Genomic DNA, 25,745 nt, shown 5'->3' on the forward strand with positions numbered 1-25,745 from the left:
AGAGACGCATGTACCCCAATGTTCATCGCAGCACAGTTTATAATAGCCAGGACATGGAAGCAACCTAGATGTCTATCAGCAGATGAATGGATAAGAAAGTGGTGGTACATATACACAATGGAGTATTACTCAGCCATTAAAAAGACTACATTTGAATCAGTTCTAATGAGATGGATGAAACTGGGGCCAATTATACAGAGTAAGCCAGAAAGAAAAGCACCAATACAGTATACTAACACATATATATGGAATTTAGAAAGATGGTAATGTTAACCCTGTATGCGAGACAGCAAAAGAGACACAGATGTATAGAACAGACTTTTGGACCCTGTGGGAGAGAGAGAGGGTGGGATGATTTGGGAGAATGGCATTGAAACATGTATAATATCATGTAAGAAATGAATCGCCAGTCTAGGTTCGATGCAAGATACAGGATACTTGGGGCTGGTGCACTGGGATGACCCAGAGAGATGGTATGGGGAGGAGGAGGGAGGGGGGTTCAGGATTGGGAACTCATGTGCACCCATGGCAGATTCATGTTGATGTAAGACAAAACCAATACAGTATTGTAAAGTAAAATAAAGTAAAATTACAAAAAAAGAAAGTGTCTTCAAGCTTTATAGTCTGAGAAAAAAGCAAATTTAAATATTATTCCAAATTATATGATTTAGTTTTTTCTTTTTTTCTTTTTTTTTTTTACCATTCGTCTCATTGATATCAAGCTGTTAATACAAGATATTGAAAAAGCGAGAGTTTACCCAGACTGCACTGTCCAGACACTCTTGTGGTTTTCCTGTTTTGGCTCTATTATGTGATATTATAACAGCTGTACTCATTTCTATCCTGAGATGGCATATCCTTGGGTGCTTTTCTAATATATAAGCTGAATTACATTCCTTGATTCAGTGTGAAGTCTTATGACAAAATAATAATGATGATAAAGATTTAAATGAAGGTGTTATTTTCTTTCCTAATTTTATTTGAAGAAGCAATAATTTAGGGAAAATGTACAGACATACCAATAGAGACTAAAGAAAAATAAAGCCTTATTATACGAAAAGGTTATGGATACTATTCCAGTCTTACTCTTTCTTTCCTACTCAAGATAACAGTAAATTATTAACAGTTATTGCAAATGAATTATGAGATAATTTATTCATGTGTTAATTCAGTCTTTTAGTAAATATTAAGTATTTAAGCAACTGTACAAGTTAATATGGATATACAGATAAAAATATATGGAAACTTTCCTGCAAGATAATACAGTGACAATAAGTATAAATCATCAAAGAGAAGAGTAAAATAGAAATCTGGATATAATGCATGATGGGAATTAGAAGTGAGAGTTTCAGAAAACCAGAGAGGGACAGAGAGAGGGTTGGAGGAGATGGGAGCCTCATTTCTGTTCAAAGCAGAATTAGCCAAGGAAGAAAAATTTAAAAACTTCCAGTTACTAATCTGAAAACAAAAGTCAACCATTTCAGCATGTGAAGCTTTGTGTGCCACTCAGACACTGAGTACAAGGGGCTAAAACAATGTTGAGACAAATTTTGCCCCCCACCTTTTTTTTGAGGCTGAATAAAAATAAAATACACATGGAGGTAATGAATAGAAATAACAGTTATAAGATCCAGAAGAAGAATATCCCTTGGAAAATGGTTTTCTGCACAAATTTTAAAAATATGTATTAAAAAACCAAAATGGTATCATTGATAAAATCCAAGAGAACATGATATTTGCTACAAAAGAGCTAAGATACGAGGGAAATGAACAGAAAGAAAATCACAATGTGAAAAGAAAGAGGAATTTTAAACTATATTGAAAGGAAATTATGCAATAGCAGAATCAAAATGACAGAAAAGTAAATCAGTATGTGGAAGACAACTTTGAAAACCTCTTCCAAGGGAGTGGTGGTGGAAGATGGAAGCCTGCATAGCATGCAAAGTCACAGAGGACCTGGAAAAATGGCAGGGAAGATGATAGATCTGGAGGTCTGAAAACAGGGTCATCACATAGATAAGTAGCATTTCAAAAGCAACAGCCAGAACACAAGTAACCAAACGTATTTGCAGCCTTACTAAACATCTGTATATGCCGTTTGAAAGAGCCCTGCAGACTTCTGCAGATAAAGACAAAACACCACACCCAACTCTTTATTTTATAGATTTGAGTACCCCATCCCCAGCACTCACAGCACTGAGTTGATTCTCACTAGTAGGTACATTTTAGAAAGCTACTCTGATTGAAAGAATAAAGAAAAATCAACAAGTCTACAGAAATAAAGATATATTAACCATCAGTTCAGTTCAGTACAGTTCAGTCACTCAGTTATGTCTGAATCTTTGTGACCCTATGGGCTGCAGCATGCCAGGCTTCCCTGTCCATCACCAACCTCTAGAGCTTACTCAAACTCATGTCCATCAAGTCAGTGATGCCATCCAACCATCTCATCCTCTGCCATCTCCTTCTCCTCCCACCTTCAATCTTTCCCAGCATCAGGGTCTTTTCTAGTGAGTCAGTTCTTTGTGTCACGTGGCCAAAGTATTGGAGTTTTAGCTTCAGCCTCAGTCCTTCCAATGAATATTCAGGACTGATTTCCTTTCAGATAGACTGGTTGGACCTCCTTGTAGTCCAAGGTACTCTCAAGAGTCTTCTCCAACACCCCAGTTCAAAAGCATCAATTCTTTGGCACTCAGCTTTCTTAATAGTCCAACTCTCACATCCATACATGACTACTGGAAAAACCATAGCTTTGACATAGCAAAGTAATGAGCAGAGTCCAACAAGGACAAATCTTTGTTTGTTTTGTTTTATTTTTGAAAATTAACTTATTTAATTGGAGACTAATTACTTTAAATATTGTAGTGGTTTTTGCCATACATTGACATGAATCAGCCATGACATCATCGGGTGTACGTGTGTTCCTCATCCTGAACCCCCCTCCCACCTCACTCCCAATCCCATCGGTCAGGGTCATCCCAGCGCACCAGCCTTGAGCTCCCTGTCTCATGTATGGAACCTGGACTGGCGATCTATTTCACATATACATATACATGTTTCAATGCTATTCTTTCAAATCATCCCACCCTCGCCTTCTCCCACAGAGTCCAAAAGTTTGTTCTTTACATCTGTGTCTCTTTTGCTGTCTCACATATAGGGTCATTGTTACCATCTTTCTAAATTCCATATATATGCATTAATATACTGTATTGGTGTTTTTCTTTCTGACTTCACTCTATAATAGACTCCAGTTTCATCTACCTCATTAGAATTGATTCAAATGCATTTTTTAAATAGCTGAGTAATATTCCATTGTGTATATGTACCAAAGCTTTCTTATCCATTCATCTGCTGATGGACATCTTAGTTGGTTCTATGTCCCGGCTATTGTAAACTGTGCTGAGATGAACATTGGGGTACACGTGTCTCTTTCAATCCTGGTTTCGTCAGTGTGTATGCCCAGCAGTGGGATTCCTGGGTCGTATGGCAGTTCTATTTCCAGTTTTTTAAGGAATCTCCACACTGTTTTCCATATTGGCTGTACTAGTTTTCATTCCCACCAACAGTGTAACAGAGTTCCCTTTTCTGCATACCCTCTCCAGCATTTATTGTTTGTAGACAACAAGGACAAATTTGAAAGAAAAAATTTTATTGGTAATTTTATAACACATAGTATTGTCTTTTCTGTGTACAAGAACAAATTTGCAGTTTTGTACATTCAAGAGATGCTGGAAAACACACGTATAATCTGCATAAACAGAAATTGAAGGAAAGAAAATACCAGTATATAAGGACTGGAACTGCAAAGTGTGTAATTCTGATGGTTTGAAATATTTTAAATGGAGATAAAATCAATAAGGTAGCCATAGAAACTATAGCAGCGTCTGGCAGAATAGAATTCACTTAATATTTGTTGAAAGGATATATTTTCTAGTGAACTATAAATTAGCAAAATTGAAACAAAAGTCAAAAGAATAAAACCACATCCTGAGAAGAACTAGAAACATTTGAAGAGCTCTAACCTCTAAAACAGGTGCTGAGACCAGATGGTTTTATCTATGAGTCCTCTTACCCTTCAAGGGACAGATAATGCCAATGCTATCCAAACTATTCTAGGATATTAAAAAATAGAAAAATACTCTTGTCATTTTATAAAACTTGGCATTAACAATTATATTGAAATATGAAAAAGAAAATGGCAGACCAATTTCACTTTAGAATTCAAATGGTAAAAATATTTCCAAACTGAAATCCAGCACTATATCAAAGTGTCAAAATTGAGCACATCATAGAATAACAATAATTTGTATTAAAATGTCAAAGTTGAGTACATTATAGAATATCAATAATTGCTTCCATTTCCACCTCCCTCCTCCTCAAACACTTTAACTGCATGTTCCTATATGGCAGAGCAGGACAGGGGTCTGTCTTAGCTACCTTTTTATCCCCCATGTCCATTCCAGTACTTTGTCAGAGTTATCAGTAAATCTCTCTTAATATGTGGACAACTGAATGGTGAGATCATCAGAGTAACAAGAGACATTAGCAATAGGTACAAATAAAATATGGAAAATAAAAAGATAACTATTAATTGAGAGGAGGATACTATAAGAAACTAAAGCTAATCTTGATACATTACTTGATTGAGCAGTGAATGGTGTGAACATAACCCTGTTAATATAAACACAGAATATTGACCTAACTGTGAATGTTATATTAGGAATATGAGGTGAGGGGAAATGGGATGCTAAGACAGTTTAATAATTGTAATAAACAAGAAATCAGAAGACAGTTTCTAATATGTATGCATCTCTGATCTGACATGACTGAGCAACTAAGTGCACCACCCACGCATCAGTTGGTAGCAGTTTCAGATTTCATTTAGGTATATGGAAGTGAATGCTAACATTATGTCAGACAACTGAAGAAGTTTCCATTTGGTTGTCTCTAGGGAGTAGAATTGCTGGAGCCTGTTATGTAAGATACATAAACAAATCAAATTTATCTGTAACAACATTATTTTTTAAATGATAATATCTATCTGGGACAAGGGTAAAAGAAAACTGATCTTCACGTAAACTTATTGTATGAGTAAAACTGATAAATTTGATCAACAGGGCACTTTTGCATTGTGTATCCAAAGCCTTAGAAATCCATAGTTTCTGATTATGGATTCTGTGAATACTAGAATCTCCATTCTTAGAATTTAATTCTCAAGAAATATTCCAGATCATATACAAACATTTTCATCATGTGCATCACTGTGGTGTCTTTTGCACTGAAAAGATTTGTCTGTGTGTTGTTCATTAGCCTTCTCGCAGTTTACATTTCTTCTGATTATTAATGTATTGCCTCTCAGCTCCAAGTCCACTGTTCTAAACTCACTGGTAAATCCTGGGGCTGAGACTGTGCAGATATCTCACTTTTCTGTTTGCCAGCTGCCTCCTGCGCAGAGCTCTGCCCAGAGGAGAAGCAGAGGAGGGAGTGGGAACTTGATACTTCAGTCTACTTTCTGTGGGCTCCCCCTCCCTTGCTTCTTCATCCCAGCAGCAGCAGACCCTTCCTAGGGTAGAAGTACAATTCAGTTCTCAGTTTTTCCCAAAGTAGTAGAACCAGCCTCAATACCCTCTATTCAGACACTAACCTCAGCTAAGCAGACCCCTTCTCAGAGGTCTGAGTTTAAGCCCTTCTAAATTTTTAAATTTTAATAACTCAAATCTCTTCCTTTGGTCTTTCAACCCTAGGGATTATAGCAGCTTCCTACAGTTACTACCTCTAGGATACTTTAGGGTTCTCTTTTTAACACTTTGAGCTACCTGGTTAGCAAATTTATTCTTATATTTTCCCTCTTAAATTCTCTTTGGCTTAATAAATGGCATAGTTTCTAACTCCTGACTCTACCATGCTATTATAAGGGAATGTCTAATGCAGTTTTTATAATCACAATTAGGAAAAAATAATCACATATATATATATATATATATATATACACACATATATATGAGTGTGTGTGTATATGGGTGTCAGAGAAGGCACTGGCACCCCACTCCAGTACTCTTGCCTGAAGAATCCCATGGACAGAGGAGCCTGGTGGTCTGCCATCTATGGGGTCACACAGAGTTGGACATGACTGAAACTACTTAGCAGCAGCATATATGGGTGTGTATATGTATCCCATCAGTTCAGTTCAGTTCAGTCTCTCGGTCGTGATTGACTCTTTGTGATCCCATGAGATGCAGCATGCCAGGCCTCCCTGGCCAACACCAACTCCCAGAGTCTACCCAAACTCATGTTCATTGAGTCAGTGATGCCATCCAACCATCTCATCCTCTGTCGTCCCCTTCTCCTCCTGCCCTTAATCTTTCCCAGCATCAGGGTCTTTTCAAATAAGTCAGCTCTTCGCATCAGGTGGCCAAAGTATTGGAGTTTCAGCTTCAACATCCCATCAGAAACCTTGAAAAAAGAACTTATTTTCCACTGGGGAAAAAAGTCTTTATTAAAAGTAACAGAAACTCTAAACCAGGCAATAAAATAATCATGTGAAACAGTATTCTGAATTTTGGAAACTTGGATTGCAGTGTGCAGTGGTAAAACGAATTAAATAACAAAGAAAGACTGGTGAAATTTAAAAAGTATTTGCCCTGACATGTGACTTTTCCCCTCCCATTTGCTTATCAGGAGACAGTGAGATTGACTGAACTTTTTAATGAGTTGTGTTTCCCTCTGCCTTATACTATATATCCTTTGCATTGTTTCCAACCACTATGTTTCTGGTAAATGCTTGACAGTGTTTTCCACATGAGTTAAATGAGGCTGGTACTTCTGCACAGAGAGCTTTGTTTGGTTAGTACAGGGGAATTTAAATATCTTCTTGAGAGAGGTACTTCTACAGGCAACTTTGGTTCATTTCATATGGCCTGCTCCTCCAAATCTCTGTGTTCTGCTTAATCACTGTGTTGGAGGCATTGTGACTAAAGGCTCATTTGCATCAAAATAAATTCCCAGAAGGTTTGCTACTTTGATGAAATGGAATTAATTAAATATAATCTAAAGGTAGTTGGAAAAATACAGGATAAAAACTTAGTTTACATGCTACTAGGAGCATTTCTTTAAACCCTCCTTTATAAATGGTACCCAGAACTCCTTTCAAAAGTTATTCCTCCTTCTATTAAAAAAAAAAAAAAAATCCTGTTCCTTAGTAATTCAGCCTAAAACAAAGAAATCAAAAATACTGCATGCTAAACAAATTCACAGCATACATTTTGTAAAGGCAAGGCAAGCTAACATTAATAAATGAAGCTATTTAAGCTTGATTTGCGTATTTAACTCATCTTAATTACACATGCATTCAGCAAACATTTTAAAAGCTGCAATCAATCTTTCACAGACATAGTTAGTTTTTTATATGGAATAACAAAAACCAGAAACCTTGTTAATGATTATTCTGTTTCTAATTTATATGCCAATGGGATTATTTATATAATAATAATATATTTTTCTTTAACAATTTCTAAACTTATAAAGTTAAAATGCTTTGATTTCACAGTTATTTTTTAAAAAGATTTGCAGAAAATGTCAATGTTATCCCAATTTTTCTGTTATATTAAGTATGTGACCCTGTTCAATTAAAAATTTAAGAAAAGGTCTTTATTAAATTCTTTATTACTTTTTAATGTGATGATTAAGATAGTGGCTGTTTTAGAAACAAATGGTACATCTTGCTGCAGACTGTTTCTCTTAAGGTGGTTTCAACTTTAATTTTGCTCACCCTTGGACACAGTTTGCTTTCTTTTCTTTAATAGTACATTTCATTGGTCATATTATTTGAAATTAAAAATTCATAGTATACAATTGCACAATGTAATCCTCTTTAATTTCATTCAATTTTTTTTTTTTTCTTTTTTTTTTTTTTTTCTTTTTTTTTTTTTTTAATTTTTAGTTTTTTATTTTTTAAATTTTAAAATCTTTAATTCTTACATGCATTCCCAAACATGAACCCCCCTCCCACCTCCCTCCCCAGAACATCTTTCTGGGTCATCCCCATGCACCAGCCCCAAGCATGCTGCATCCTGCGTCAGACATAGACTGGCGATTCAATTCACATGATAGTATACATGTTAGAATGTCATTCTCCCAAATCATCCCACCCTCTCCCTCTCCCTCTGAGTCCAAAAGTCCGTTATACACATCTGTGTCTCTTTCCCTGTCTTGCATACAGGGTCGTCATTGCCATATTCCTAAATTCCATATATATGTGTTAGTATACTGTATTGGTGTTTTTCTTTCTGGCTTACTTCACTCTGTATAATCGGCTCCAGTTTCATCCATCTCATCAGAACTGATTCAAATGAATTCTTTTTAACGGCTGAGTAATACTCCATTGTGTATATGTACCACCACTTTCTTATCCATTCATCTGCTGATGGACATCTAGGTTGTTTCCATGTCCTGGCTATTATAAACAGTGCTGCGATGAACATTGGGGTACATGTGTCTCTTTCAATTCTGGTTTCCTCGGTGTGTATGCCCAGAAGTGGGATTGCTGGGTCATAAGGGAGTTCTATTTGCAATTTTTTAAGGAATCTCCACACTGTTCTCCATAGTGGCTGTACTAGTTTGCATTCCCACCAACAGTGTAGGAGGGTTCCCTTTTCTCCACACCCTCTCCAGCATTTATTGCTTGCAGATTTTTGGATCGCAGCCATTCTGACTGGTGTGAAGTGGTACCTCATTGTGGTTTTGATTTGCATTTCTCTAATAATGAGTGATGTTGAGCATCTTTTCATGTGTTTGTTAGCCATCCGTATGTCTTCTTTGGAGAAATGTCTATTTAGTTCTTTGGCCCATTTTTTGATTGGGTCGTTTATTTTTCTGGAGTTGAGCTGCAGAAGTTGCTTGTATATTTTTGAGATTAGTTGTTTGTCAGTTGCTTCATTTGCTATTATTTTCTCCCATTCAGATGGCTGTCTTTTCACCTTGCTTATATTTTCCTTTGTTGTGCAGAAGCTTTTAATTTTAATTAGATCCCATTTGTTTATTTTTGCTTTTATTTCCAGCATTCTGGGAGGTGGATCATAGAGGATCCTGCTGTGATTTATGTCTGAGAGTGTTTTGCCTATGTTCTCCTCTAGGAGTTTTATAGTTTCTGATCTTACATTTAGATCTTTAATCCATTTTGAGTTTATTTTTGTGTGCGGTGTTAGAAAGTGATCTAGTTTCATTCTTTTACAAGTGGTTGACCAGTTTTCCCAGCACCACTTGTTAAAGAGATTGTCTTTACTCCATTGTATATTCTTGCCTCCTTTGTCAAAGATAAGGTGTCCATATGTGTGTGGATTTATCTCTGGGCTTTCTATTTTGTTCCATTGATCTATATGTCTGTCTTTGTGCCAGTACCATACTGTCTTGATGACTGTGGCTTTGTAGTAGAGCCTGAAGTCAGGCAAGTTGATTCCTCCAGTTCCATTCTTCTTTCTCAAGATTGCTTTGGCTATTCGAGGTTTTTTGTATTTCCATACAAAGCTTGAAATTATTTGTTCTAGTTCTGTGAAAAATGTGGCTGGTAGCTTGATAGGGATTGCATTGAATTTGTAAATTGCTTTGGGTAGTATACTCATTTTCACTATATTGATTCTTCCAATCCATGAACATGGTATATTTCTCCATCTATTAGTGTCCTCTTTGATTTCTTTCATCAGTGTTTTATAGTTTTCTATATATAGGTCTTTAGTTTCTTTAGGTAGATATATTCCTAAGTATTTTATTCTTTTCGTTGCAATGGTGAATGGAATTGTTTCCTTAATTTCTTTTTCTACTTTCTCATTATTCGTGTATAGGAATGCAAGGGATTTCTGTGTGTTGATTTTATATCCTGCAACTTTACTATATTCATTGATTAGCTCTAGTAATGCAGAGAAGGCCTTTGACAAAATTCAACATCCATTTATGATAAAAACTCTCCAGAAAGCAGGAATAGAAGGAACATATCTCAACATAATAAAAGCTATTTATGACAAACCCACAGCAAACATTATCCTCAATGGTGAAAAATTGAAAGCATTTCCCCTAAAGTCAGGAACAAGACAAGGGTGTCCACTTTCACCGCTACTATTCAACATAGTTCTGGAAGTTTTGGCCACAGCAATCAGAGCAGAAAAAGAAATAAAAGGAATCCAAATTGGAAAAGAAGAAGTAAAACTCTCACTGTTTGCAGATGACATGATCCTCTACATGGAAAACCCTAAAGACTCATTCAATTTTATATAGAGAATTTTTTTTCTTAAAAATCAAGAACTAGTTTAAGCAATTATTTTCTAGAAATATACACAGAAATAATGTTATGAGCAGGCAGTGCTTCTGTATTGCCATGTGAGGGGCTGGCAGGTCTGAGGGGTTGCTAGGCACAGGGAGTGCTATGGACAGGAAAAAGTCAGTGCATAAAATTTTTTTCTGCGCAATGGTCAAATGGCTGTGAAATTCAATTATTAGGGCTCCATTTCCCATAGTTCCTCTCCATGAGGATTGTTTTATAAAATAAAAAATCCTGAGAGGTTAACCCTTCTGCCTGAATTGCCTTGAAAACGCAGAGGTCATGTGAAGAAAAGAAAGTTGATGAAGGATAAATGCATTAAACTTAATACATTTCCTAGGAATGGCCTTATTGTGTGTGTGTGTAGTAACTTGAAAAATATTTATTAAATACCTCTCATGAGCCAGCTTGTCTCTACAGTTATAATTATGAAGTGATGAAGATAATAGATGTTATCCTGCTATCACAAAACTTATAATCTATGTATTGTTACTATGTAATAATTAACATTTATTTAGCACTTCCTGTGTCTCAGGCAGCAATCTAAGCTCTTTACATGAATTAGCTTAAACCTCATAATGACACCATCATTTAGATTCTCTTACTACTCCTGTTTTGCAGATGAGGAAACTGAGGCTCAGAGTCTTACAAAGACAGTAAGCTGCAAAGCCTGAGTTCCAGTTCAGGCACTGTACCTCCAGATCCTGTGCTCTTAACTACTGCCTTATATGCATATCCACCTGTTTAGATATATGCCCAACTATGACATATAAATGCAACTTTTCATTTTGAGATTGAATGTTGGCTCAAAGTAGGTTTACTTTGGATTGTGTTGGTTACAGAGGCAAAAAGTAGGTTAGGTCAGTCTTAGAAGGGTAGCTGTGTTGGCTATTGAGGCTCATTTTTTTGTCTGTTACACAGGAGGGAGAAGGTTAATATCAGCCTTAGGAACATGTTCACTGTAGTGAATCCAGCCAGTTGGCTGGCTTTCAAATCAGGAGTCTGTTGCTATTTGGCTTTTCAAGGAGTGTTTACTGAAGTTAGTTGTCATTGATTAATTAAATAGGTTTAAAACCAGTTCTGGTTACTTATAAGCAGGAGTATGGAACCGCTACTAATTGATTGGACAGGTTCAAAACTAGTTCTGTAGTTTGTTAACATGGTTATAGAACAATTTTATCATTTCAATTTCTTGCATATAAAACATTAGGTTACTTTATAACAAAACGATTACTATCTTGGCTTTGGCATTCTTTCCTTCTGCTGTTGTAGAATAGTGCTTCTGTTTTCTCATTTCAAGAATGGAAATCACAGTAATACCATATCACAGGAAGTAAATGTGGTAATGAAAGTAAAGCACTTAACACAGTGCTTTAAGTACATAATAAGCACTCAAAAAATGTAAGGCTGCATTTTTGACCAGGAGTCATCAGTTATCTTCATGTAGTTGTTTAAAAGATTAAGAGAGAGTGGCATAGTCAATGCGTACATATGCTACTGGGTTAGAACCACGTTATGGCAAAGGAATTGAGGGAATAAGACAGGGCACGTTTCATGTCATGACAGATGAGATTAAAAAAAAGAAGAAGAAGAAGAATATTGGAAAGAAGACCAAGCTATTTATCTAAAAATAAGCATATCTGGTGAGGGTAGTTTTGTTTTCTTTTTTTGTCAGTAGTGATCTTCATGTAACTAATTACTTTTTCATTCAGCAACTTTTATGAAATCCTACCAGAGCTGTCTTGGGCCTTGGGATGATATAATGGTACAAGATAAGCAAGTTTCTCCTATGGGGCTAATTCTAGTGGGTGGAAAATGACAATAAACAGGAATACAAATTCATTAACTAATTTTAGTTAACGATGAGTGATACAAAAGAAACAGGATGACCTATTTGTTGGGTACCAATCTCTGCTGAAACAGTTAAACACTGGAGTCTCAGGGGCGTGACATACTAGAAGCTTAGCTCTCATTTCATAGAATGTCCTCTCAGAAGGTCCTGATCAGTAGCTTTTCTCCTTGAGGTGGTTCTGAAACCCAGACTCCTTCCATTTGTGCTCTGCCATCTTCTAGAGCTCCTCTGCCTTCAGCCTGCAAACAAGCAAAAACAAAGAGCTTAGACGATTGTGTAGGGTATTTTGTGGTCCAGACCCATGTTGGACTTATTTCACAATTGCCCACATTTCACTGGGCAAAACTTGGTCACAGGGCCACTTCTGACCTCAAGTCTGACTGCGTATCCAAGGGGAAAGGAAAAATGGTTCTATAGAATTTTCTGCTACTGTAATGAGAGCATAGAAAGGAACCCTCACATGATGAATCTCAGTGCCCCTCCATTGTTGTCACTGTTTTTCAGTCGCTAAGCATGTCTGACTCTGTGACCCTATGGACTGTAGCATATCAGGCTCCTGTCTCTCACTATCTCCCAGAATTTGCTCAAATTCATGTACATTGAGTCAGTGGTGATCTCTAACCATCCTCTGTTGCCCCCTTCTCATTTTGCCTTCGATCTTTTCCAGCATCAGGGTCTTTTCCAATAAGCCAGCTCTTCGCATCAGGTGGCCAAAGTATTGGAGCGTCAGCATCAGTCCTCCCAGTGAATAGTCAGGGTTGATTTCCTTCAGGGTTAACCAGCTTGATCTCCTTACAGTCTCAGGGACTCTCAAGAGTCTTTGCCAGCGCTGCAACTTGAAATCATCAATTCTTCAGTTTTCTGCAGTGGAAAGACAGGATAAAAGACAGTTTTGCCCAGTGAAAGAGAGTAAAACCTTTGCTCTGGGATATAAGCAAATCCTGTATAGACAGAAGAGGAGAAGCCTGTAATGTGAACAAATGCCTCATGGGGAGATGCCCCCCCAATCTCTCCAGAAGTCTCCATCTTCAGGGTTGCTATTCAGACATGTTTTGAACAGGTGAAGTACTCTGCTCAGAAAGCCCTGACCATACAGCAACAGGAAAAGAATCACAGAACACAAGGCATGAGAAGGAAGATTGGTGAAGGACAAGGTCAGATAGGCAGACAGAAGCCAAACAATACAAAGCCTTTGGACCTAAGTGAAGAGTTGAAAATTTATTCTGAGTGTGACGGTAATTGTTTGGGTGATTGTAAGCAGCAGCATGGCACGAACTGACTCAGGTTTTATTGATCCAGTGACTGAGAGAGAAATGGAAGAGGAGTGTGGTGAGGGTAGGAGCAAGGAGATGATCAAGGATGCTTCTGCTGTCCTCATCATCTTGGGATGTTGTCCTGCAGCAGAGTGGTAACAGTGGAGAAAGGCAGAGGTGAGCAGAGCAAGGCTATATGTTGAAGACAGAACTGATATCCTGGATAAAGGGGTAGGGTGAAGGTGAGGAAAGAAAAGGAGGTCTTCCAATTCTCAGTTTTTCTTTTAAAAGTTATTTTATATTGGAGCATAGTTGATTAACAATGTTGTGTCAGTTTTGAGTGTACAGCAAAGTGATTCAGCTATACATATACATTTCAAATTCTTTTCCCATTTAGTTTATTACAGAGTACTGAGCAGTGTTCCCCATGCTTTACAGTAGATCCTTGTTGGTTATCAATTCCCAGGTTTTTGGTTGCTTAGACTTTTTTGTTTGTTTGTTTGTTTGAGCAACTAGTGATGCTGTTTACTTAAAGGGAAAGATTTAGCAAGGGTCAAGAGAAGCAGCTTGGAAATAAAAATCAAAAAGTCTGCTTTTGCATATCATGTCTAACATGCTGGATCAGACAGACCAGCAGAAAACAGATGAAACACGGAGTGTACTCCAGTTGAATGTTTACAGAAATGGGAACAAGGTTAAGGGGCCAAGCATAGCACCCAAGGCCAGCAACAATAGAGAGCCATTACTACCCCTACATCTGAAGGGGCCAGGGAAGGAGAGCATTACTGGACACAGTGTGAGCTGTCACCATTATAGACAGACTGCACAACATAAGCAGTAGAATTAGGCTGAGGGCAGAGCCAATAAGAAAATCACAGCTGAACAGGAAGGGAGCTAGAGCGGTCATTTATCCATCTTCCATATTGTTTGGCTCTTCTGTATCCTGCTGGCACTGTCCTCTGGCTCACTCTGAACAGAGGATGGAGGACCTGAAAGCCCATGATGTTGTAGTTAGTAGAGATCAGGGCACAGAGCAGGGCAATGCCACATGGGGAATGTATCTGAGAGATAAATGGGAAAAATCAGCATTGATGCTGATAAGACTCCTTCCGAGGGTCTTTAAGGAGACAGATAGCTAAGGGCAGAGGTATTGAACACCATCAGTATTTCAATGGCTTATGCCAAATGTACTACGAGCTAATATTCGTGTTCTTTCTTTGCACTGTAGGCACTGTACCAACATTCCACATGCATTATATCATGTAATTCTTAAAACAGACCTAACGTTTTTATCATCTCATTAGACATGGGTAATGGCATTTAATCTATAGATTTGTTTTGAGAATTGCATGAGGCAACTAAAGCACAGTGAATTGAAGCAACCTATTTAATGTCGCACCACTGTCTGGTCGCACAGCAGAGCCAAGAATTAAGTCGGAGATGTTTCTGTCCCCAGGGCAAGTCAGAGAAACCATTACTGCACACAGCTTTTCTGAGAGAACCAAATGCTGGAGCAATGACATGTTAGGTCATGTGTCTTTTTTTTTTTTTTCTTTTTTTTGGGGGGGAAAACACTACCCTCTTTTTCATTTTTTTCACTTCTTTGGTGAAAAAAAAATTCTGACAAGAATTCATCAAAGAAAATATTCCAAATTTTAATGTCCCAATTTGGGTATTGCTTTTGACTAAGGCTGTTTGCAGACCAGAATATTAGTAACCCTCATATTCCCTATACCACAAAGAAAAAGGAGGAGATTTACTTTCATCTTGGGAACAAAGCTGAATAGAAAAGCTTTTTTAACTTTTCTTAATTCATGAAACATTTATCTTCGAGTCAGGTTTTGTTATAGCAGCACAAATGTGGTCCGTCAGCATTTCCATTATATCCCCATATTTCCAGGGCTTTTCAAGAGTGCCTTGGAGATTCAACTTTGAATTAAATCTTGGCATTCAGGGTTTGAATCAGGAAACTCCATTTTCCCTACCAATGAATCAAATAGTTTTGAAGTTCTGAATTTAGAAGAGGACAAAATGTAAAATTTTTATTAACAGAAATTATTTAAAGACAAATTTACTAACAAATACTTAGACCATATTAGCACCTATTATATAATTATAATGTTATTTAACTATATATGGTATTGTATACTCAGTTGATCAGTTGTATATGATTCTCTGCCACCTCATGGACTGTAGACCACCAGGCTCCCCTGTCCATGGGATTTCCCAGGCAAGAATACTAAAGCAGGTTGCTATTTCCTACTGAGTTCTCAAAAAAATTAACCATAAATGCTCCTAAGATAATATATGAAAGCTAACTGTAACATCTTATATTTGCCTTTTTGACTTTGTAAGTAATTTATTCCTACTTTGGGAATTTGGATGATTTGATGTCCTCAGCATAATTGGTTTAATGTTATTAACAGCATCAATGTACTAAACCAGAAGAGCCTGAGTAGGGGGAATCCTGAGAGCGTGCCAAAGTGTTTCAATATATTTTTATGAATTTTAAATTCATGTGGGGAAATTTTGCATTCTATAAAAAGGGACTAATAGCATGCATTAGTTCTATAAATAGATACTTGAAATTTAATGTGTTGAATTCAGTGACAATAATGAGGATTAAATACGTTTAATTACAAAGCCTTTCCTCTTAGTTCCAAACTAGTCTATGAATGTTCTGTGGCAGTGAGAAGGCTTGATGACCCTGTATCTTTTAATATCTCCTTCTATAGTCTTTCCTGAAACCTCTCCTCCAGCCTTAAATGGAGAAGGCAATGGCACCCCACTCCAGTACTCTTGCCTGGAAAATCCTATGAACGAAGGAGCCTGGTAGGCTGCAGTCCATGGGGTCGCTAAGAGTCAGATATGACTGAGCGAGTTCCCTTTCACTTTTCACTCTCATGCATTGGAGAAGGAAATGGCAACCCACTCCAGTGTTCTTGCCTGGAGAATCCCAGAGACAGGGGAGCCTGGTGGGCTGCCGTCTATGGGGTAGCACAGAGTCGGACATGACTGAAGTGACTTAGCAGTAGCAGCAGCCTTAGATAGTTTAGGATTACGTCAACAAAATGTAGTGAATGAAAAATAGATGAAGCCTTTTGAGTACACTTACTCTCCTTCTGACTGACTTCTGTCCAGCCACAATAGCCTCTTTTCTGTTTCAGAAACAGACTAGGCAGACTCCCAAACTGAGGCATTTGTTCTAACTTTTTCTTCTTGGAAGGCACTTCCTCCAGATGTCTTCTTGGCCAATTCCCATTACTGCCTCAGTCTTTGCTCAAACCCTGCTTTCTGAATGTGAACAAACTCTATCACTCTACTTGATAATTGGATTTGCCCTTAGATCTTCAATCCCAGAATTCATGACACCCATTACCCTACCTGACTTTTCTTCTTTCTACAGTATTTATTCTCTTCTAACACACTTAGCTTCCCTGGTGGCTCAGATGATAAAGAATCAGTGTGCCATGCTGACTGCAGGGAGACCTGGGTTCAATCCCTGGGTTGGGAAGATCCCCTGGAGGAGGGCATGGGAACCCACTCCAGTATTCTTGTCTGGAGAATCCTGATGGACAGAGAAACCTGACAGGTTACAGTCCATGGGGTTGCAAGGAGTCAGACGTGACTGAGTGACGAAGCAACACACTCAAACCTTTGAAAATGTCTGTTCCTTCACTCTTCCCCTAGATTGTAAGGTCAATGAAGACAAGTTTCTTTGTTTTATTCATTGACATATTCTAAGAATTGTGCTGAGGACATATTAATTGCTCAAAGATATTTGTTAAATGAATGATGCATTATAAAATGAAATCTGAATTTCATCCCATAACAATAATCTGCAAACATTTCAGATTTAACTTTCTCTGTTCTCTGGTTCTTCTATAAGATTTTAGTTATTTCCCTAGGATAGGTAAGAATGCACTTTGAACATTGATGACACAATGAAAGGTCCTACATTTAAATCCTTTTATAATGTTTTGTTGTCCAGTTGCTAAGTCATGTGTGACTCTTTGTGACCCCATAAACTGCAGCATGCCGGGGTTCCTTGTCCTTCACTATCTCTCAGGGTTTGTTCAAACTCAGGTCCATTGAGTCAGTGATGCTATCCAACCATTTCATCCTCTGCCACCCTCTTCTCCTTTTGCCTTCCATCTTTCCCAGAATCAGAGTCTTTCCCAATGAGTTGTCTCCTCATATCAGGTGGACAAAGTATTGGAGCATCAGCATTAGTCCTACCAATGAATATTCAAGGCTGTTTTCCTTTAGGATTGACTGGTTTGATCTCCTTGCCATCTAAGGGATTGTCGAGAGTCTTCTTCAGCACCACAGTTAGAAAGCACCAATTCTTTGGAACTCAGCCTTCTTTACGGTTCAACTCTCATATCCATACATGACTATTGGAAAAACTATAGCTTTTACTGTATGGACCTTTGCTGGCAAAGTGATGAGTTTGTTTTTTTTTTTAATGTCCAGATTTGTCCTAGCTTTCCTTCCAAAGAGCAAGTACCTTTTACTTTCATGACTGCCGTCATCATCCACAGTGATTTTGGAGCCCAGGAAGATAAAATCTGTCACTACCACTTTTCCCCTTTCTGTTTGCCATAAAGCAATAGGACTGGATATCATAATCTTAGTTTTTTGAATGCTGAATTTAAAGCCAGCTGTTTTTACTCTTCTCTTTCACCCTCGTCAAGAGACTCTTTAGTTCCTCTTCACTTTCTGCCATTAGGGCATAATGTGCTATAGGCTCACTTTTGGAAATTTTGTACTTAATTTCAATTAGTTTTATCTATTGTTTGGAAAAGATAAATAAGTAGATGCAAAGCATGGTTTTCTCAAAATAAATGCTTATTTTGTGTTAAAAATACTACTGGACATGTTTGTAACATTTTTTATACTTGTAGTGATCTTAATACCAAACTCAGAATTTATGAATTAAGTGTGATCTTGTGATTAAAAAGGGAAAAGAACCCCATACCCTCAGCAGTGATGAAGACATCTTGAAAACAAGGGCTTTCTATAAGAATTCACTACTTGACATCATGACTTGAAAGGTATGCTAATTGCAGATGGAGTCATTTAGTGAGAATTCACTACCGGTTCAATGATATAAAAGTGAAAACACTGGAATTTCACGGTAAAATACAAATGCTAGTGACACACTCACCAGTACAGCCATGTCTGATTCTAAACGGTAGCTGACAGCAAAATGTAGCATTTTCTACCGTGAGTTTGTATTGATTTTATTAATTGACTTAAACATTACTTTAGAACAAATAAGATCAGTTATCTTTCCATTTCTTTTCACATATATTGAAAGGAATTTATTTGACTTGTATTTCCGCTTTGTCTTCTTAGGGGAAATGTGAGCAGTCTCTCTATGGTCACATGCATTCCATCAATGATGCCACCTTCACTCCTAGGGTGAGTTTAGTTCTTCCACTAAGTTATTTTACAGCTTTATTATTCAAATTCATTTTAATGAAAAAAAGTGCCAGAGAAAAATGGCAGGTTAACAGGGTGAGAGGAGAGAACAAATTTGTAAATTAATTACAGCAATGAAAACAATGTACACATAATACAGAATTAAAGAAGTTTCAAACACACTTTACAGTGGTAAGTAGAAGGGAAAATTCCTGTTGTACTTACCACTTAAGCACATGTTTTAAAGCTTTCTGTCTAGTGTGGCCTTCAAGAACGTAAGTAGAATATAAGCTTGTAAATTTTAGTGTAAGACCATAAAATAAAGAAAATGATTGAAAGGATAGTCAAGAATAAGAAAATGCTAAAGAAATGGGGCCTTTCTTCAGGGTAAAATACAGCAACCTTGATTTAACAGTTTTTCAGTTTCTTATGAAAACTTTCAAATATGTCTTTCTTTATATAAACTGCTGACATAGCAAAAATATTTATCTACAGTTTGAGTTATGTAGAGATCGGGAGATCGGGATGTGGGCTTCCCTGGTGGCTCAGAGGTTAAAGCGTCTGCCTCCAATGCGGGAGACCCAGGTTCGATCCCTGGGTCGGGAAGATCCTCTGGAGAAGGAAATGGCAATCCACTCCAGTATTCTCACCTGGAGAATCCCATGGACGGAGAAGCCTAGTAGGTTACAGTCCACGGGGTCGCAAAGAGTCGGACACGACTGAGTGACTCCACCTCACCTCACCTCACCTCAGAGATCGGGATGATTTTACCAGTGATGAAGATTGTTAAACATGGCTTTGAGTTTCTGTGCTAATTGGGATTGTCTCTAAAAGGGCTTCCTTGGTGGCTCAGTACAGAATCCACCTGTAATATAGGAGACCCAAGTTCAATCCCTGAGTCAGGAAGATCCCTTGGAGAAGGGAATGGCTATGCACTCCAGTATTTTTTCCTGGAGAACTCCATGGACAAGAGGAGCATGCCAGGTTCAGTCCACGGGCTCAGGAAGAGTCAAACAAAACATTTTCACTCTCACTAAAAGAGTTCAGATGGTAATCACGGAAGGATGATTTTAAGTTTGTACCTTCTCAAATGAAAGCAATTTGACTAGACAAATGACTTCTCAAGTCCCTTCAAACTATATGATTTAATTATATCTAACATTTTAATTTGTCTCTCAGTTCCCAGGAGAGTGTAAATCTTAGTTCCATATTCCTCTTTCTTTTCCAGTTAGCTAAAAATAAGATCTGATAGATTATCTACACCCAACCTCAAAATGATAGCATAGTCAAAATTCCATTTCTATCATGTTGTTATTATTCTTTTAGAGAAAGAAAAGTGTTCACTAAAAATAATTCACTAAGAATAATTTCTGCTAAAGAAATGTTTACTTCAAGTGAAATTGTGCTGGGGTCACCAGCCCTGGAATATTCACGACTGGCTCAACTAAAATTAAATTTTAACAAATTTGTTTTAGTAAAGAATTTCCATTTAATTGACTCTCTTGAGTCAATATATTATAAATTACTTCTAAATATCAAGTGAAATTTTATTTCTAGAAGAGTATATAGCCATTTAAGAACTGTAAACCCACATGATAAGATATTTATGCTAAAAAATCTATTAAGTGGCTTAGAGCTTCACATACCCTAGGAAAATTAAATGGAAGCTAACATGAAGTAAAGTAATATTTTGTAAGTCAAGCATTTATTTTGGCAAGTAGTCCTATAGCTGGAAAATTCACACCATTTAACAATCCTAAATAGTACAATTAATAAATATGGAAATACCTAATTTAGATTTATTCAGTCAGAAATCAAGGGACACATACATTAACTATGTGTATTTCAAAAGCAAGATAATGAACATGAGGTCCAGGTGTCCAATATCAAAGTGACTGACCAAAGTGACTGTCCAATATCAAAGTGTTATTGTTTACACACTTTGTTCATACCAAAGGGACTGTTACAACACTGTTGCAAATCAACGTTCCCAAAGCCTCATTGAATTTTCCCATTAATTTATCTCCTCTTTGCTATAAATATTTAATTATTGTGAAGGAAAAGCTGTTTCATTTTGATGAATGACACTCTTAAGTGAAATTTTCAGTCACTTATGTCAACTGTTTTGAAAACTGTCATATTTCACATACCCGTTAGGGAGTGTCAGAAGGATGACGGCAGCAGTAACCGAAAGAGTGCAAAGACTTTCAGGATTTCTGAGGGAAATGACATTGTGACATAGTTCACATTCAGCCTCTCAAAGTTGTGATCATAAATGCATTATATGATACATATATAGCGGCAGAGAATTGTGTAGTGTCAGGTCTGTCTGCTAATTGTTTGATGCCTTAGGGATATGCATTCAAGTTACATTACCAGTTAAAATGCACTTAGCTATTTACATAAACATAATTTTTGGAAAATTCTTTAATTTCAGATTTGTAAGTAGAAATCAGAAATGAAAAACTCAGTGAGATCCAGCTAGCCACTAAGAATCACAGAAACAAATATACAATATCAGTATGAATGCATGGTTCTATATAAAAGTGTATAAATTAAGATTTATTTCTGTGTTATAGGACTAGGGTTCCAGTGTCTTCATCTCTGACTGATTTCTCTCTTGGAAATAGATTTTTATCTAAAACCTCTTTTTAAAGTAATCTGCTAATAAAACATTTTAAAGACCTATGAAAGCTTTTTACTAAGTCAGTTTCATGAAGCAAAACCAATTTTTTTTAAGTTGACTGTAATTACCATGATAATCTTAATAGACACAGACAACTCAGTGTAAGAAATATTTTAAATTGTACAAATATATAGCAAGAAAATGAATAGGGGATCCCTATCAGAGTGTCCCCTGCCTTTAAATTTTTAAGAAATTGACCTATAGTCTGGCTAGGGTGGAGATTCCATCAGGCCTTCTAGGAACTCTTCTTGATCCTATTCTAGAGTGATGTTATGGTCAGGTGGGTGTCCTTATATTTCTGTGGATATTTCCAGCTGTTCCGAGAGATACATAGGGAGGATGGCTGTGCTATACCTGCCTGGAAAAGTCAGATGAACAATGTAAATCAATTCTATTAGAATACCAATTCATCCTTCCATGGGACTGTTTACCTCAGTCTTGCACATTCAAGCTAGGAATTTAGTCTCAACACATTGATTGTTGAAACAAAGCTGAAAGGCTCTGTAGAATCAAAGGTAATTCTAGTAGTTCTAGAATTCTAATCAGCTCATAAAAGAAGAGGTTTCACACAACCTCAAGTTCTATTCTCACTTATTTTAATTAACCTATTGCTTTATTCAAATATTGTTATATTGATTATTCTAATATAGCAGTTCAGTTCAGTCGCTCAGTCGTGTCCAACTCTTTGTGACCCCATGAGTCTCAGCACGCCAGGCCTCCCTGTTCATCACCATCTCCCGGAGTTCACTCAGACTCACGTCCATTGAGTCTGTGATGCCATCCAGTCATCTCACCCTCGGTCGTCCCCTTCTCCTCCTGCCCCCAATCCCTCCCAGCATCAGAGTCTTTTCCAATGAGTCAACTCTTCGCATGAGGTGGCCAAAGTACTGGAGTTTCAGCTTTAGCATCATTCCTTCCAAAGAAATCCCAGTGTTGATCTCCTTCAGAATGGACTGGTAGGATCTCCTTGCAGTCCAAGGGACTCTCAAGAGTCTTCTCCAACGCCACAGTTGAAATGCATCAATTCTTTGGCACTCAGCCTTCTTCATAGTCCAACTCTCACATTCATACATGACCACAGGAAAAACCATAGCCTTGACTAGATGGACCTTAGTCGGCAAAGTAATGTCTCTGCTTTTGAATATGCTATCTAGGTTGGTCATAACTTTTCTTCCAAGGAGTAAGCATCTTTTAATTTCATGGCTGCGATCACCATCTGTAGTGATTTTGGAGCCCCCAAAAATAAAGTCTGACACTGTTTCCCCATCTATTTCCCATGAAGTGATGGGACCGGATGCCATGATCTTCGTTTTCTGAATGTTGAGCTTTAAGCCAACTTTTTTACTCTCCTCTGAAATCCTAAGACAGATTAATTGCTGTGATTACTGCTGAGAACCTCCCAGTCACCTTACTTCTTTGAAGACTATAATTCCTGAGTTATTGTTTCTTTTGCATATATGGCTCATGAAGTACTTTGACACTTACTTCATTAACCAGTTTTCCTCAAACACCATTTTCCTCCTCAGCTACTTACTCTTGAAGTCAAACTCTGAACACTTTGACCTTAACTGTAATTGCATTGTTTTCAAATCCTCAGTCCCAAGCATCGCTTTTCTAAAGATACCAGTCTGTCTTCCAGCTCTTAAGTAAAGCCAGTATGGTGCTTCCACTTCACTGAGAGGTCTTATTAGCTAAAGTCTTACTCGCCATCTATCACCTATCTGCCTTCACTTATTGTACCCCAGCTTGGGTACCTCAGTTGTCATTCTAGCCATTCTACTGCAAAGAACTTTATTTAGTTCAGTTCAACCTCCTTTTCAGTCATGGTTCACAATGCCTTGGGGCTTTTCTCTGTTTACTTAAAAAAAAATCTGTACACTGGACAGCATTAAAAAGAATGTGAAATAGGACATTTTAAATCTTGTTTGGCTCACTATCTTCAGCATGTAGTATAGCCTATTTTGCGTACATAATATTCAAAAAATGTGATGAATAAATGCAGGGTTTTAGACAAATGAAAGCACAAGGATTTCATTATAGTATGTATCATTGCATCTTATTTTTTCAACTATGTTGGCTTTCAAAGTTCTGTGGATATTAAACTGCAAGACAAGCTCACTTAATTCTCATAATAGATTAGCTGTTCCTTAGAAAACTTCTATAGCATCATAGTGTTCCATAATTTTGAAACACTGGAAAATTACCCAATTTTAGTTATACTTGTCCCCTAGCACATTTTGGATCCTGGCTTTTCCACTCACAAGATGTATAATCTTGATAAATCATTTAGTTCATTGTAAAAATGAATGATATAAAGAACAGTATTCCACAGTACATATAATGTGTTTAATATAATACCTGGCAAGTAGATAATACTATTATCACTTCTATTCTTAACACTCCAACTGTTACTATTATTGTTGTTTAGTCACTCAGTTGTATCTGACTCTTTGCGACCCCATGGACTGAATCACGTCAGACTTCCCTGCTCTTCACTGTCTCCCAGAGTTTGCTCAAACTCATGTCCACTGAGTCTGTGATGCAATCCAACCACCTCATCCTCTGTTGCCCCCTTCTCCTTTTGCCTTCATTTTTTTTTTTTCCAACATCAGTGTCTGGGAGACCAAGGGTTGACTCTTCATATACGATGGCTGAAGTATTATTGAAGCTTCAACTTTAGCATCAGTCCTTCTAACGAATATTCACAATTGATTTCCTTTAAGATTGACTGGTTTGATCTCCCTGCTGTCTAAGGGACTCTCAAGAGTCTTCTCTAGCACCACAATTCAGTTCAGTTCAGTTCAGTCTCTCAGTCATGTCTACTCTTTATGACTGCATGGACTGCAGCCCACAAGGCTTCCCTGTCCATCACCAACCTCCAGAGCTTGCTCAAACTCCACTGAATCAATGATGCCATCCAATCATCACTTCTTCTGTCGTCCCCTTCTCCTCCTGCCTTCAGTCTTTCCCAGCATCAGGATCTTTTCTAAGGAGTCAGTTCTTCACATCAGGTGGGCAAAGTATTGGAGTTTCAGCTTCAGCATCAGTCCTTCCAATGAATATTCTGTTCAATCTTTAGGATTGACTAGTTTGATTTCCTTGCAGTCCAAGGGACTCTCAAGAGTCTTCTCCACCACCACAGTTCAAAAGCATCAATTCTTCAGTGCTCAGATTTCTTTATAGTCCAATTCTCACATCCGTACATGAAAAATAATATCTTTGACCACACGGATCTTTGTTGGAAAAGTAATGTCTATTACTTAGACAGCTTTTTAATATGCTGTCTAAGTTGGTCATAACTTTTCTTCCAAGGAGCAAGCGTCTTTTAATTTCATGGCTGAAGTCACTGTCTCCAGTGATTTTGGAGCCCAGGAAAATAAAATGTGTCATTGTTTCCAATTTTCCCCCTTTTATTTGCATGAAGTGATGGGACCAGATGCCAGCATCTTAATTTTTTGAATGTTGAGTTTTATTACTACTACTACTGTTGTTGGTGAAGCTAATGTTTCTGGGCTTCCCTGGTGGCTCAATGGTAAAGAATCTGCCTGCCAATGTAGAAGACGTGGGTTCAATCCCTGAGTTGGGAAGATCCCCTGGAGAAGAAATGGCAAACCATTCTAGTATTCTTGTCTGGGAAATCCCTTGGACAGAGGAGCATGGCAGACTGCCGTCCATGGGATCGCAAAAGGGTTGGACAGGACTTAGTGGCTAAACCATGATGTTTCTTACTAGCCACTTGTTTTCAAATATGTAGATGTAGATGAAAGAATGACCACACACATATATATGACTTTCTTATATCCTATCACTTAAGTTCATTTAATATAGATGGTATAAACGTAAAGCTGCAGTATACACTTAACATTTTAACAGAAATAAGAAAATAAATTCTAAAGTTATTCTGAATAAGAAATTATTGAATTGTATTAAACCTGAGCTAAATTCCATGAGAAAATGTACATAAACCTACATAGGAATATTTTGTCTGTTTTATATCATAGCATAACATTTAATAATTAGGTTATTAAGAGCTTTAAATTTGATATATAATTGATTAATTGCTTTCCCAAGTTACTAGTATATGAATATAAGTGCATTAATTATCTATTTTTAAAAAATCGTGGGAAGGTAAATACCTGCCATTGCCTGCCTATAAAGTTATCCTCATTCCATTTTGGCAAAGGAAGATTAATTTCTGTTTTCTTATTTTTGTTCATT

The 25,745-nt window shown here is 37.3% G+C and overlaps 1 protein-coding gene and 1 non-coding gene across 3 annotated transcripts in view; both read left to right on the forward strand.

Moving 5' to 3' along the window:
- Window positions 1–25,745, forward strand: part of SPAG16 (sperm associated antigen 16) — a 1,117,670-nt gene that overhangs the window by 767,505 nt on the left and 324,420 nt on the right. The window contains exon 14 of one of the 2 annotated variants that reach the window (XM_070292279.1): window positions 18,776–18,841. The exons of the other annotated variant lie outside the window; for it this stretch is intronic. Within the exon in view, the coding sequence (XP_070148380.1) occupies window positions 18,776–18,841 (66 nt within the window). The remainder of the gene's footprint in view (window positions 1–18,775; window positions 18,842–25,745) is intronic. 2 annotated transcript variants of the gene reach the window in all.
- TRNAW-CCA (transfer RNA tryptophan (anticodon CCA)) lies at window positions 19,376–19,447 on the forward strand. Its single transcript has one exon. It is a non-coding gene; the product is annotated as a tRNA-Trp (tRNA).

The sequence above is a fragment of the Ovis canadensis genome, chromosome 2, assembly GCF_042477335.2.
Source record: "Ovis canadensis isolate MfBH-ARS-UI-01 breed Bighorn chromosome 2, ARS-UI_OviCan_v2, whole genome shotgun sequence".
In the NCBI taxonomy this organism is placed as follows: domain Eukaryota; kingdom Metazoa; phylum Chordata; class Mammalia; order Artiodactyla; family Bovidae; genus Ovis; species Ovis canadensis.